At 61.3% G+C, this 14,936-nt stretch overlaps 1 protein-coding gene across 2 annotated transcripts in view; it reads right to left on the reverse strand.

Moving 5' to 3' along the window:
- Nucleotides 1–14,936, reverse strand: part of FLNC (filamin C) — a 28,207-nt gene that overhangs the window by 10,619 nt on the left and 2,652 nt on the right. For both annotated transcript variants that reach the window (XM_057731330.1, XM_057731331.1), the window contains exons 2-25: nt 12,417–12,665; nt 10,746–10,843; nt 10,444–10,594; nt 10,231–10,349; nt 9,977–10,054; nt 9,626–9,788; nt 9,275–9,475; nt 7,752–7,889; nt 7,270–7,396; nt 6,983–7,119; nt 6,571–6,764; nt 6,364–6,477; nt 5,582–5,725; nt 5,230–5,353; nt 4,912–5,072; nt 4,616–4,706; nt 4,363–4,532; nt 4,033–4,150; nt 3,686–3,948; nt 2,468–3,065; nt 1,646–1,819; nt 1,396–1,558; nt 973–1,133; nt 39–206 (exon numbers count right to left, since the gene is read on the reverse strand). In XM_057731330.1, the coding sequence (XP_057587313.1) occupies nt 39–206; nt 973–1,133; nt 1,396–1,558; nt 1,646–1,819; nt 2,468–3,065; nt 3,686–3,948; nt 4,033–4,150; nt 4,363–4,532; nt 4,616–4,706; nt 4,912–5,072; nt 5,230–5,353; nt 5,582–5,725; nt 6,364–6,477; nt 6,571–6,764; nt 6,983–7,119; nt 7,270–7,396; nt 7,752–7,889; nt 9,275–9,475; nt 9,626–9,788; nt 9,977–10,054; nt 10,231–10,349; nt 10,444–10,594; nt 10,746–10,843; nt 12,417–12,665 (4,104 nt within the window). The remainder of the gene's footprint in view (nt 1–38; nt 207–972; nt 1,134–1,395; nt 1,559–1,645; nt 1,820–2,467; nt 3,066–3,685; nt 3,949–4,032; nt 4,151–4,362; nt 4,533–4,615; nt 4,707–4,911; nt 5,073–5,229; nt 5,354–5,581; nt 5,726–6,363; nt 6,478–6,570; nt 6,765–6,982; nt 7,120–7,269; nt 7,397–7,751; nt 7,890–9,274; nt 9,476–9,625; nt 9,789–9,976; nt 10,055–10,230; nt 10,350–10,443; nt 10,595–10,745; nt 10,844–12,416; nt 12,666–14,936) is intronic.

The raw sequence follows: 14,936 nt of genomic DNA on the forward strand, positions 1-14,936 counted from the left end.
TTCCCGCCTCCCGCCGCCCTGCCCCAGACGTTCCGTACCTGTGGGGCCCAGCACGGCCACCTGCAGGGGGGCCCGGCCAGCCTGGCTGCAGTCCACAGTGAAGGTCTGGGGCACCCGAGCCCTGACACCGGCTCCCAGCCCTGGGCCGGAGCACTTCACCTTCCCAGGGTCCACCACGTCCTTCACGGGCACCCGGAACGGACTCCCTGCAAGGAGAGGGACGTCAGATCCTACGCACCTGCCCAGGAGGGTCTCCCTGACACTGAGGAACCAGGAGGGGAAGGCCTTCCCTGCCCCAGGGAGACCAGGGTAAATGTGCAAACACTTAGGAACGTGCTAAGAAAATGTAAACAAGGGAAAATAAACTTGGCTACAGACTGAGGCTGGGCAAATCCACTTATTTAGGCCACGAGCCTGGAAGAAGACCTTCCTAAGTTAATAAAACGTTAAAAGTGGAGTATTGGTAAAAGAAGAGGCATTTTTGCCAGCGTGAAATCAGATGTTAGGGGAGGGGAATGTCCAATTTCAGAAGGCCCGCGTTATGTGATAATGGAACACATAACCCCGCCCTCCCTACCTCTATCCCCACCTGAGCAGCTTGGCCCCGCAGGAGGGCAGGGGGGTTCCTTGCTTTGCAGACAGTGAGAGTGAGAGGGTGCAAGAGGTCGTCCTTGCTGAGCCCGCGACAGAGGCTTGGACTGTGTCTCAGTGACCGAACCCACGAGGTCTGGCGCTCCAGGCAAAGGGCTGAGACGCCAGTGCCGTGCCTCTGGGAACGCACTGCTCCCACTGCCCTGCGTCTCGGCCGTGACCGCAGCACCCGTGCCTGTCTGCTCCACGTCCTCCCTGCTGCCTGGGCTCGGGGCTTTCCTGCTTTACGGATGAGCCTCCACACCTGACTTCCTTCCGGTTTCTCTCTCGCTCAGCAGACCTCCTGCTGCCCTTCCCGAGCCCCACCCCCCCAGGGCACACCTGGGATGGGCCGGCCCCCGAAGGTGATGTTGACGTCGTAGTCTCCAGGGGTGAAAGGGATGTACTCCACAGTGCAGCTACCATCCTTGTTGTCCTTGCAGGACATCTTGGCTTCCGACGGGCCCTCAATGGCTAGGCCTAGGCCCCCGGTGCCGGCTCCCCTGCGAGATGACACGCCTACATCAGCTCTGATAGGATCAGTGAGTGGGGACGGAGGAGCAGCTGAGTAGGCGCTGGAGGCCCGGCTGAGAAGGGACCCGCTACAGGGGCTGGGACACTGGGGGAGGTGTGCACCCTTGACAGGGGATGGGGTGGGGATGAGGCGCATACAGAAGGGCGAAGGGGGACAGCAGGTGGCTGGGATCAGGGTGGCCACAGCATCAGGGTCAAGATTAGGAAAGGGCAGGGTGGGGCGGGGAATACCTGGTTTCCACAGTGAAGCGGTTGGCCTTGTGGACCAAGCCACCCTCCAGGCCTGGCCCAAAGGCCCGGACGCGCGTGGGGTCACAGCCCTCCGTCACGCCCACTCGGAAGGGGCTCTTGGGCACAGCTACGTCGTCGTACAGCACCTCCACCAGATGCACGCCTGGAAGCCAGCCACACGGGGCAAGTCAGGGTGTGCACGGCCCCTCCCCCTGCCTCCCCGCCATCCCCGCTCAGCCCAGCCCCTCACCCTCTTCATAGGCCGTGTACTGCACACGGTAGGTGCCATCCCCGTTGTCCGTGACGTAGGTGTCCGTCTTAGCGCCCGAGGGGTTGAGCACACGCGCCGTCACGTGGTTCCCACCCGTGGCCGTTAGGGATCTTGCGTCCACGGTGAACTCAGTGGTCACCTCACGCAGGACACCTGGGTGCCAGGAGACGCGCGCTCAGCACAGGCCGGGGGCAGCCTTCACACAGCGGCGCGCCCTGCCCTCCCTCCCTCCTCTCCACCTGCTACTCTGCAGCCTGAGCCCCGCCACCCCCTCGACCCTGTGAGCTCCAGGCCCTGCCTCCCGCAGCCCCTGCCTTCACTCGCCTCACCACATAGTGCCATCCTGCTCCCCGGAGTCTCTCCCCCAGGCTCTGGGCCCCTTGAGGGCGGGTCTGGGTCTTACATCCCTCTGTGCCCACCCCCGTGCCTAGCCCAGCGTCTGGCCTCCCTGAACGGAGCTGAGCTGAACTGTCTCCTGACGCTTGTCACCCTCAACTCCAAAGGTGTCCCTCTGCACCATCGAGAGCAAGGTTCTTAGCTTTTTCAGATCAGCTGTTGAAAACTGAGGACCGCCCCAGGAAAGTGCCCAAGGGCAGACGTCATTTTGCCACAAGACCAGAGGCAAAGCTCTACGTCCTGCCCTTGGCTTTGGCGCCTTCTCTGGGGTATCTGAGCCCAAAGGATTCCAGAACTGCCCCAAAGCCCTCCCTTCACCCTGCGCTGGCCCCCCAAACCCTCAGCCCTGCCTCCCTCCGTCCCTGACTGGCAACACAACCAGCTCCAGGCTCCTCTCTCGCTCACCGTGGGGCTCCACACCAGGCCCCGAGACCTTGACTCCGCTGGTGTCGACAGCGGGCTGCACGTGGACGCGGGTGGGGAATTTGGGTACGGGGTGCCCGCCGTACTTGATGGTAATGGTGTAGGTGCCGGGGAAGGCGGGGCTGTAGGTGATGTGGTAGGTGCCGTCGGCATTGTTGTGGATCAGCACCTCGGCCTTGACACCGGCGTCCGACAGGATCTCGATGGTCAGCTCGGCCTCGCCCGCCTCCGAGCAGTCCACAGTGAAGGTGGCTGCCTCGCCAGCCTTGCCACGCTCCAGGCCCGGTCCACTGGCCCGCACCTTGCTCGGGTCGAACACGGGCCGGATGGTAGCCTTGAAGGGCGAGCCGGGGATGTGGGCTTCGGCGAACAGGATGTTGATGGTGTACTCGCCTGGCTCCGTGGGCAGGTAGCTGACAGCGCACGAGCCATCACCATTGTCCTGACACTCGATCTTGGCCTCGCAGGGGCCCTCCACAGTCAGCCCCAGGCCACCTGTGCCCGCCCCCTTGGTGTCGATGGAGAAGGGCGCTGGTGTGCCTACCAGCCCGCCCTTGAGACCAGGGCCGTAAGCACAGACCTGAAAGAAGCAGCAGGTGTGTGGTTACCTACCCCTGACCTCTCCCACGCCCGGCCTTCATGGCGCCCAAATCAGCGAAGCACTTTCACCTGTAGCAGCTATCACAGGCTGAGTCCTTGTAACAATTCCATGCGAGGAAACGCAGGTAGAGAGATTAAATAATTTGCCCCAGCTGGTGGACCGGGGATTGACGCCCAGGCCGGGTCCAAGGCCAGGCTCTTAATAACTAAGCTGTCTTGATATAAGCTTTTATATATAGAATGGATAAACAACAAAGTCCTGCTGTATAGCACAGAGCACTATATTCAATATCCTATGGCAGTATGTCAATCACATCTCAATAAACGTTCTTAAAAAAAAATCCTATGACAAACCATAATGGCAAAGAATCTTAAAAAAGAGAATGTGCATGTATGTATAACTGAATCACTTTGCTGCATAGCAGTAATTAACATAACATTGTAAATCAACTATATTTCAATAAAAAGGCAAAACACAAAACCCAAACTAAGCTGTCTCCAAGGCAGGTCCTGAGGTGGGGACTGCCTTTGCGCCTGTGACTTACCCATCTTTCCTACCAGCCCCCACCTCCCAGCTCCCACCAGCCCCCACCTCCTCACCTTGGAGGGATCAGGGGGCAGGACACCCTCCACGGTGAAGGGGCTGCCAGGCACCGGGTGACCATCATAGGTGATGTCCACCTTGTAGGGCCCCTCCTCAGGGGGCATGTAGCGCACGGCCTGGGCTTCAGCTCCACCCCCGGGCTCCAGCTTGCAGGGGATGGGGCGTCGGGAGGGTGAGGTCATCCGTACGTCCAGCTGGCCCTGACCGCCAGCCCCTCGCGTGTTCACAGAGAATGCCTGTTCCTGCCCCACAGCCACCTCTGCGTACAGGGCAAAGGACACCATAAGCAGAGACTCCAACCCACTGCCCCCCTCACTCCCGGGACACCTCTTGCCCTACTTACTGCTGTGGAGGCCTTGAACTTTGACCTTGCTGAGGTCCAGCGGGGGTGCCACATTTACCACAAAGGGGCTCTTGGGGACAGGGTCTCCACCATAGGTCACTGTCACTGCCATGTTGCCCTGTTGGGTACAACAGGAGGTCAGACTGGGTGGCCTGGACACAGCCTGGCAACATGCCCTCAGCCTGTGTGGGCCAGAGGCTCAGAGATCCACAGCAAGAAGGATGGGAGGCAGGAAAGGGGCCAAGATCCAGAACAGGCCCTGTGAGACTGGAGGAAGGAGACCCTCGACCCCACAGCCAGGATGCGTGGAGCAAGGAGGGGCGGGCACACCTGCTGCACGGCTGTGTACTTGACAGTGTAGGAGTAGTCGTGGTTGTCGATGATCTCAAAGTCGCGCACGGCTTCGCCTTTGGCGGCCCCAGCAAAGTGCACGTCCAGCTTGGCCTTGCCGGCTCCCTTAGTCAGCACCGTGAAGTGAGTGGGCTTCCCAACTTCCACACCTGGGGAGCCCACCCCGAGACGGTGGTGAGGGACTAGCGGCCAGCCCAGCACAACCCAGCCCAGCCCCCGCCCAGACAGCTACCTGTGCGGTTCAGCCCAGGGCCCTCAGCTTTGACTTTGCTGGCATCATGGGATGGGTCCACCTTGATATGGAAGGGGCTGGCGGGGATCTCCTAGAGGGAGAAAAGGCTTGGTCAGGGTGGACGCAGGCAGCCTCTGAAAGAGTCCCCTTTGTTTTCTCTGAGGCACGCTGTCTGCACATAGGAAGTGCTCAATCAGTGGGTGTAGAATTGCCCCAAACGACTGGAGGGGGCTGGGGGTGGGGGACAGGGGCGGGGTTTGTAGCCACAGCGTGTGCAAAACCCAAGCATAGGGTACCTGGTTGGCAAACAGCACCATGATGGTGTAGCGGCCGGCCCCTGGGGGGGTGTACTTGACCGTGAAGGTGTCGTTGTCATTCTTGATGATGTCAAAGTCGATGTCAGCCTCTGAGGGGCCCACCACGCCGGGGGCACACTTGATGCCGATGCTCACATCGCCTGAGGGGAGGCAGGCATGAGGCCATGAGTGGGGGGTTCAACAATGTCCTGCACTTGACCAGTCCCACGACAGCTCTGCCAGGACCCAGGCGGAGGGCGCCAGCACCTCCTGCCCAGCCCCTGCCCAGGCCCTGCCACTCCCTGCTCCGGGGCGCACCTTGCCCCGCCTCGCTGCAGTCCACCGTGAAGTAGGTGGGCTCATTAGCCTTGAGGCCTGTCTTCTCCACGCCGGGGCCGTACACCTTCACCCGCTCGGGGTGACTGCCCTCTCCCACGTTTACCTGTGGGGAGGAGTCGATGGTCAGCACAGCGCCCCTCCCTTAAGGTCCATCCCCTTCCCCAGCACTCCCAGGCCCAGCCTCAGCCCGACCAGTCTTAGCCTCTTTGCAGGGGCCTTGAGGTGGGGACTGATGACAGGGCCCAGGGACGGCCACCATCTCCTGCGTGGGGCTCCTCACTCCCTCTGGGGCCCCTGGCAGCGGGCACGGGGCAGGGCCTGGCAGACATACCCGGAAGGGGCTCTTGGGCACGTTGACGCCGCCCCAGGAGATGAGGATGGTGTGCTTAATGGGCTTGGTGGGCACGTAGGCGCAGCGGAAGGTGCCATCGCCATTGGGGATGACCTTGATGTCGATGGGGCAGCCGTCGGCGTCCTGTGGGCATCCCCCAAAGCAAGGTTCTTAGAGTGGCCCTGCCTCCTCAGAGCACCGGCGCCCTCTGCTGGCTTCGGGCTGTCCTCCTCACCCACTGCCAACCCGCTCACCGGCCCCGCCCCCACCACGGACCTCAGACCACGGGAGCCCAGTGCCGCCAGCTCTGGTGGCCGGGCGCACCCTGGGAGCTGGTACACTGGGCTCTAGGCCGTCTGTGTGGTCTGGCCTCCCAGCCTAGGTCTCTGAAATGTGTTGTCAGGGAAAAGGCTTAGCTAAATCAATGATCCTAAAATTGAATAAATAATCTTTTAAAGAAGAATCAGCCTCTTGGACCTAAAAACGTATTCATTAACCTCTAGGGGTCAGTGGACACCATTTTGAGAAACTCACCTGGGAAATCATTGTCTTAATCAAATTACCTTTAAATTGCAAATTATTAGTATAAAAATATGTATTCGGTAAAGTATATTTTAAGATTATCATCAATAAGAAAACACAAAACTTTAACTTTTCCATAGTTCTAATGGATCCATGAGAAGCAGCCCTGTGACGCCCGGAGGCCCCTTTCTCTAACTTGCCCCACCCTCCTAGGGTCTCTGCTACGGCAGCCGGGGCAGAGAGATGGGGTAACGCCCCACCTGGGCATAGAGCTTCAGGTCTCCCTTGCCAGCAGCGCGGGCATCGATGGTGAACTCTGCTGGTTTGTCCACGATGCAGCCAGTGGGCTCCAGGCCGGGCCCAAAGGCCTTCACCTGTGCAGGGGCAAGAGCGGAGGGCTGGGCTGAGGACGGGTGGAGGCCCTGTTCACCCCGTTCCAGGCCCACGTGCGGGAGCTGGGACCACACCTTGTCCGGGAAGCAGTCAGGTGGGGCTGGCTGGATGTGGGCTATGAAGGGCGAGTCTCGAATGTCCTCATCATCGCAGATGACGTGCACGGCGTACTCCCCTGGCTCTGTGGGCCAGTACCGCACATCGCAGGAGCCATCTCCCTTGTCGTCACACTCAATCTTGGCCTGTGAAGGCCCCTCAATGGAGAAGCCTAGGTGAAAGGTGGGGAGGGTCAGAGGGCACAAGAAGCAACTTGGACACTCAGGCGGGTCCCCCATCACTCTCCCAGCATCACTACCCCGATCACCCCACGTCCCATCTCCCCGTCTCATCTTAACACGCGCTAGCATTCCTGCCTCCTGTCCCCCAGTCACCCCCTCCATCACACCACCGCCCAGCATTTCCTCCTGCTACCACCTAGCCACTTACCCAGTGTCCCCACCTCTGTGCCAATGGCCTCCACCACGAAGTCGGCTGACTTGCCCACCTGGCCAGTTTCCAGACCAGGACCCCAGGCCCGTACCTTCTGCACTCCTGCCTCTGGGCTCACCTGTACCTCAAAGGGACTGGGCAAAGGGCGAGCTGGTGTCAATGCCGGGAGCTGCCCCCACCAGAGGTACGCCTCCTCCCTTCTCTCCGGGTCCAGGCAGCCCACCCCCCTCCTCCCAGACTATGAGGGCCCAGGCTGCAAGGCGCAGGGGCCGTAGGGTGCCTACCTGCGAGGAATGGCGTAGCCGCCCCACGTGATGGTCACCACGTACTTCCCAGGCACCACGGGGTAGTACTCACACTCGAACACACCATCCCCAGCCTCCCGCACCTTCACCGGCTCCTCTGTGCCTTCTGAGATGTGGGGAGTGGGGGGATCAGGGATCTGCAAGTCCCAGCTCCCCAGTCCCCTCAAGGACCCAGGCTGAGCCTGAGGACAGCGCCGCTGGCAGGCACTGTGTAGCAGGCAGGCACTGTGTAACAGCCAGTGCAGCACACCGTAGGGCGAGCATCATTCCCAGCCTGCAGACTGGGAGACTGAGGCAGAGGTAAGACAGTGTGTCTGAGGTCCCAGGTGCCTCTGGCCAGTATCTCTTTGGAGCCCCCTGGGGGGTGTGGTGCTGTCACTGCCCTCAGGCGGTCAGAACCACTGGCTGTACCTCCTCCCCGTGCCCCGACCCCCACCACGGCCCTGGGCCCTGACACTCACTTGGTCCCTTGACTGTGACCTTGAGCTCCCCGCTGCCAGCGCCCTTGGTGAACACCTTGAAGTCAGCCACCTCTTTGACACGCACGCCCTTGGGCTGCAGGCCCCGCCCAGAGGCGCGGCAGGCGTTGGGGTTACAGGCTGGGAGGGAGAGGAGAGGCGAGGTTGGGGGCGCCGAGAGCCTCAGCGCCTCAACCCTCACCTCTCGTCCCTCAGCTCACTGTGCACAGTCCTCCGGACGCCCCCACAGGCACAGGCCATGGCCTCATGCAACTTTCCCTGTGCTCCCTGGTGCCCCGGCCACAACTGGGGCTGCCGAGAGCCATGCTGGGCAGGGAGCCGGCCACAGCGCCCGCCCCCCCGTCAGGCTGGCCCCAGGGAGCCCTCCCTGCCGGGCTCCTCGGAGTCAGTGTCACTGGGGACAAAGGCAGGGCAGAGACTGGAGCAAAGAGAGATAGGGAAGGGTCTTTCACCCACCCCAAGGCCATCCACCTAGAGCCACCCGAGCCTTCTCGGAGCCACCACAGCAGCTGTGGGGACTCAGTCATGCCAGAAAACACTCAGCCACACCATGGAACGAGAGAGATTCATCTAACAAGAAGCCTGCCACAGGTCACAGGCAATGCATGGAAGTCAGCCTACCACGGAACACTGCCGGTGCCAGTGCACCCAGACTGTGCTACTGAACACAGGCCAGAGAACAGCGATCCCAGCCTGCCCCGGATACAGACAACGGCATGGGACCCACGGGCTGCCACCAAACAGGCAATGACACATAACCCAGGCCCGCCACGGAGCACAGGCAATGGCACAGGATCCGGGTACCGCCCCAGCACAGGCGGCGGCACGGAACCCGGAGCCCGCCACGGAGCACGGGCGCTGGCACGGAACCGAGACCTTATAACACAGAAATCATCAGGCAAGTGGCAAAGAAACTAGCCCTGCCACAGAACACAGGCAAAGGCGTGGAACCTGGGGCCTGGCACAGAACGCCACAGAAGGGCGGCGATTCCACACCGCTTGGGCCATGCCACACAGCACAGGTGAGGCCAGGCAGCTATGGCCATGCCCGGCCCTGCCTCCGCTGGTGGGTACTAACGTGGCGACACTTTCTTGGCCTGGTGGACGATGGGCACGGAGGGGGCGGGCGGCGGCAGGGGCTCTGAGTGGCAGAGAGAGAACCGAGTGCGGGGAGTCACTGCTTGAGGGCCAGGTGCTCGCGTAAATGCCCCCACCCCTGTGGCCCTGTCGCTTCCCCCTCCACCCTTCCACAGTGGCACCTGTCTGGTCCCCTTCACTGTGGCCTCCTGAGTCTCCTTGGGGGCAGGGGATGGACAGCCACGCTCTCGAGAGCCCCGCCCCTCGGCTCTCCCTTCTGCCCACTTTAAGCCTTCAGATGACTCCCCACCCAACCCGGGTGTAGTGCTTCATTTCCCGTAAATCCTCAGACTGGGAGCTCGGTGGCAACACTCTCTGCGTCCTGGCCTTGGCGAAGGGGATCATGGGGATGGATGAGGGGCCTTTACCTTCTGCCACGTGGACGGGGAAAGGACTGCGGGTGATGGGGGCACCAGCGAAGGCCACGTGCACCATGTGGGGCCCCTCCATCACAGGTCTGTATGTGCAGCGGAACGTGCTGTCGCCCTTGTCCTCCAGGGCCACTTCCACCGTGTCCCGCCGGCCCTGCGGGTCCACGATCACCACGGCAACATCACCAGTGCCAGCCCCTGTCACGACAAGGGCCATCAGCCCCCATTCTGCTCAGGGCTCCCTCACCCTGAGACCACTGCCCTCTGGCTGGGACCCTGCCCCAGTACCCCCATGCACACCCCACACGCACACTCAGGCGGTGTCAGGTGTAAGAGGCCTATCCTCACCCGCAGTGTAGATGTCGAAGTAGGTAGGTTTGTTGGCCACGTTGCCCACGGGCTCCAAGCCAGGACCACGGGCGGACACCTTGTTGGCATCCCCCAGGGCCATGCCCACGTTCACCTCAAAGGGGCTGCGTTCGATGTTCTGGCCAGCAAAGAGCACAGTCACCTGGGGGTCAGAGGTCACAGGTTAGCTTCTAGAGGAGAGCCGCTCTGTAAGGGGGCGGAGGGCGGGAGGCGAGTAGCCGGTGCATGGGGAGGGCTGGGGGCCAACATGCGAGCTGAGAGAGGGGTCCATTCAGCTAGAGCCAAGGATGTGAACAGAATGGGGAAGTCAGGGGGCCTATAGGGAGATACCTTGTGCAAGCCGGCAACCTTGGGCAGGTAGGAGACAGCATAGGTGCGGTCCTTGTCGTTGTTGGGAACCACCTTGGCCTATTGGGAAGGGAAAAGATTGGCAGTCACAGCCCCTCCTGAGCCCACAGCTCCTGCAGCCCCCATGGGGAGGCCGCCCCCGCCTCCAGCACGGAGGGTGGCTCCGGCAGCCGCCTCCGGGCCGCTCCTGTGGTTGGCCTGTGGTCTCTGTGCAGCCCCCAATGGCCTCTCCGTACCTCCTCAGTGTGGCCCTCGGGGTCCTCAATGTAGACCAGCACCTCGCCCACGCCAGCATCCGCTGTCTGCACGGTGAAGTGCGCGGGCTGCAGCACGGTGTTGCCCTGGGGCTCGATGCCTGAGGGGCAGAAGGCAGAGCCAGAGAGCTTAGGGAGACCCATCCTAGCCTGTGACCAGCTGCCTGGGAAGGGCTGTCAGGGCTCAACACACACCAGGCCCGTAGGCGATGGCCTTCTTGGGGTTCAGCTGCTTGGAGCGAACAGGGGCACCAGGTTTGAGTTTGGCCTTGGGGAACTGGGACAGGTAGGTCATGACAGAATGCTCATCCACGTTGGGGTCCACGATCTCCTCGGGAGCGATCACCTGCCATAAGGAGGAAGGGAGTCAGAGGGTGCCCTCCGTGGCCAGCAACCCCGGTTCTCACCCACATCCTGAGCAGGTATCCTTGCAGACCCAACTCCACCCTTGGCCCTCTGGCGCCTTTACTCTCCCGCCGCCCCATGTGCCAGCGTACCTGGGGCACCCCGAGCCAGTCGTCTGCCTGCTGCATGGCCTCCCGGGCGTTCTCCACAGGCTGGTTGGGGTCCCAGGCCTCCCAGTCGGGGCAGAGGCCTGGAGAGGTGGTGGCAGAGGGGGCGCTGATTAGGGGAAGCGGTCAGCCAGCTCGCAGACCATGTGCTCATCCAACAGCCTCGCAGGCTGTGGGTTCACACTCCCTCCTGCGCAGCCCCAGGCCGCTGACCGGCCAGGCTCCTGCTGACCCCGACGTGATGGCCTGTCAGCTGGGATGCCCATCGCTGTTCAGAGGCACGGCAGCCCTCCCTAGCGCCAACAATGAGGCCTTTCTGCCCCGGCTGACGCAGCCTGGCACCAGCCCTGCCAGCCGGCCTCCTGCCTGTCCAGGCCCCGGCGGCGACCCTGAACACCAAACCTCTGTGAGGGCACCCCTCGCAGACCTCTCCTGCCTCATCCCGGCAGCCTCCGGGGTGGGCAGAGCCCGCCCCACACACGCCTCTGACCCAGCGCCTCCAAGGTCTCCTCACAGCTGCCCTGAAGCCCGAGGTCCCCAAGCACTTCCCACGTCAGCCTCGGAGCATAAGACGCTCTCTCCTTCCTAACCTCCCCCTTGGGGAAATGGAGGCACTGAAGGGCCTGCTCGGATAGGATGAGTTCTTCTCTCTGGCCACCCAGAACCCAGCCCCTGTAATGGGAGGCAAGCTGAGGCCGCCGCAGGTCACTCCCGGGAAGGGGTGCAGGGGTTCGTGGGTGCTTGTCCAAGCCGGAGCTGGAGGAGGAGGGCGCTGCTCCCTGGCGGGGAGGGGGCCCGCTCAAAGGCTGGAATCCGTGACTGGCCAGGACAGCTGAGCTCACTGCTGGCAGCCACACCAGCCGAGGGCAACGGCTCAGCAGCTGGGAATGCTTCCCAGGCGGCCGGTGCCCCCGCCTCCCACCCCGTGCTCCCCGGCTGACCCCGGGCTGGGGGGGGATTCCCCCAAGGGGACATGGCTCCCCAGAGGCAGAGCTGACCGACCCGGTGGGGAGACGGCCTGTCTTTGCAGGAGGTGAGGGTCGGAACCGGAGCTGTGCGTGGGGTACGGTTCTCGCCTGTGATGCCTCAGTCTTCTCATGGGCCCTCAGCTGCCCCCACGTAAGCAGACCAGGGCCTATACTGGGCAGGGCTGGGTCCCCTCCCACTGGGCAGTGTCACCCCAGCCGCAGCCCACATCCTCCTGGGCTTCAACCCCTTCTCAAAGCTGTCCCAGGGGCTCGCAAAGAACAGCCTTCTCTGGGTCCGAGTCCTGCCCTTCTTTCTACAAATCCCACCACATGTGCTTTCTGCTGGCTGAGCAGAAATGACACCCATATGGCAAAGTAGGAAGCAGGGATTGAGGCCCTGGGCTCTGGTTCAGTTCTGCCATAGATAAGCTGTGTGATCTCAGACAAGTCACTGGCCTTCTCTGGACCCAGTGTCCTGGTCTATAAAACCTTTTCCTGCCACTGCAGGGTCTGGCAACTCATCAGGAGGGTCTCACTCCAGCAGTGATTCTCAGCTGGAGCAGGGGGGTCTTGATCCCCCAGCCCTTGAGACGCGTGTTCTGACAGACACAAGCCTCGGCATCGCCAGCTCACCCCAGCTCCCCTTCTGGGCTCAGGGATCCCAGCAGCACGCTGCCGGCCCACTCACCAGGGGCACAGTTGTCCACCAGGGCGCCCAGAGCTTTGCCGTCCTGCCAGTCGCGGTTGAAGTTGGTGATGGGCAGCTGGGGCACCTTGTTCTGGATCCAGCCGAGGAGACGCTGCTTGGGGGTCTGCTTGCGGGCATCCTCGTCCTCCTCATCCTCCCACATGGGCATGGAGATGGAGTAGTGCAGGATCAGGGTCCAGATCAGGCCCAGGATCAGCTTCAGGTTCCCATCCACGATAGCCTTGCTGTCTGCAGAGCGGAGGAGGGGACCGGCTGGGCTCTGGAGGGCCCCACTTCTGGCACAGCGCCCACCCTCCCCTGCCCAGCTCCTGAGGCTGCTGCTGGAGCGCTGGGTCAGGCCTCCTCCTTCTGGAACCGACGCCTTCTCTGCCTCCCAAGTTCTCCCTCCTGTGAGGCCCGGCCCTTGACGGAACACAGCCCCCTCCCCCCTCCCCCTTTCAGAAGGAGGCTGCCTCCCAGTGTGTTCCTTCCGCAGGTACTTTCACCTCTATCACGGCAGACACTAGTTTGTTTTGTTTCCTTTCTTTTTTTTAAACCGTCTTAATGAGGTATGCTTGATGTACAAGAAACTGTACTAATTAGAAAGTACAACTGGATAAGTTCTGACAATATGTATATAGCCACAAAGCCATCACCACAGATCAAGGGAATAAGCATAGCCACCCCTCCTCGAAGTCTCCTTTCCTTTATGACCTGTTGCTTCTGCCCCTCCTGGTCTACGCTTCCCAGGCAATAACTGATCTGCTCTTGGTTACTATAGATTAGTTTGCATTTTCTAGAGTTTTATATGAATAGTATCATATAGTATGTACTTTTTTGTCTGCCTTCTTTCCCTCTAGATATTGTATTTTATCTCTGTATAGTCAGAGCCTAGAACTTAGTAGAATCTCAATGAATACTGGTTGAATGAATGAATATTTTAAAAACTGAAGTTGGAGAGAAGTGGGACCAACCTGGTTCCAGCCAAATTCTACTCTGAACACTGTGAAAGGTTTCTGGAACAAAGTTCTGATAGGAGTGGGTGGGTATGGTGCACATTCTGTTAAGGTTTGAAAATCATGTTTTCAAATGATAGGGTAGTGAGATTTCACAAGAGCCGGGGGAGTGTTTCCCATGTGGACTCCAGTCTCGGGAGCTGAGATTCTCGACCCATCCCCTCTTTTGAGGATTACTACGAACCAGAACTGGTACCCCAAGATGTTGGGGCCCTAGTTCCCCTTTAACAGCCAGAGAGAAATATCCAGGAGCCGGGGGTGGCCTAGAGTGTAGATAATTGGAAACCAGCTTACTTGTAAAGGACAATGCAGGCCTGAAATCCATCAGCTTCCCTGAGCACTGCTTTTAGGAGGATGGGAGAGGGTGGAAGACTCAGTCTTGTTTACTGGTGTTGCCCGAGAGATCGGAAAGGGTGGAGCTGGACGTGCCCCCTTACATATCTTTTCCTGCCCTTGCCCCTAGATCTTGGGGGATGGCCTTTGGAGAGTAAAGGCCTGGGGAACCCCAGCATCCCCGCCCCCAACCTGCCCCCGGGAGGGGAATCTCAGTCTCTGTCCCTGTGGCGTCAGGCTCCTGTCCCCTTGGCTCCCCCACCATTTCACTGATTCATCCTTCCTTCCCCAGCAGCTCCCCAGGCCCGCCCCCTCTCCCCCTGGCTCCACTGCAGCACAATGGTTTGGCAGCTTACAGATTCCATGACACACTCACTCCCAGCCTCCCGGTGCTTTGGTACGGTCTCTCTCAAACACACACAGGCCCACACTTTCACACAGTCTTGACACCCAGGGCCTCACAGCCTCTCACAACCCTGACAACCTCCAAAGCTGGTGCTCACACACCCGGAGTGCCTCTGAAGCCAGATCCCCAGGAGGCAGGCCTTGAGGCTGCTGGGGTCGGGAAGGGAGGGGGGTTCGGGGCGGGGGGGCGTCATTCATATTTGCGGCAGGGAGAGGTTTCTCCCCAGCAACTGGCCCTGGGCCAGACAGCAAGTGGTCCTGGTCGGCAGGAGAGGGGTGGGTCCAGTGTCCCACTCTGGGAGCCATGACCTTCCTCCTCCTCCTCCCCCTCCGAGGCCAGGCAGAGGAGGGAGCTCTGCTCAAGCCAGCCTTCCTCCTTTGCACCCCACTGGGGATACCACCAAAGGGGTGGGAGGAGCCCAGGGGCCCGTCCCCGAGGCCACCCCAGGCCTCACATGGAGGGGGAGAAGAGGGGGCCCAGGGAGGGAGGTGCCGGGACAGCTGCTGCCCCCGCCAGCCCCTCCCTTGGCGGTTGGCTCCAGGAGAAGGAATAGCAACTGGGGAACAGCTGCGGGGACAGAGCTCCCTCATAGACCTCTTTGTTCGGAGGGGCCGAGGGGGTGGTGGGGGTAAGGAGGGCACACAGCCCCTTCAGCCCAGGCTGGGTACCCCCACCTCCTCCACGGGGACTGCTCAACTCCCAGCTCCCACCCCACTCCTAGAAAAGGAAGTGGGGAGTCTTTCTGACCTCCTCCCAGGTGCCCAG

Source organism: Hippopotamus amphibius, chromosome 4 (genome assembly GCF_030028045.1).
Source record: "Hippopotamus amphibius kiboko isolate mHipAmp2 chromosome 4, mHipAmp2.hap2, whole genome shotgun sequence".
NCBI classification, from domain to species: Eukaryota; Metazoa; Chordata; class Mammalia; order Artiodactyla; family Hippopotamidae; genus Hippopotamus; species Hippopotamus amphibius.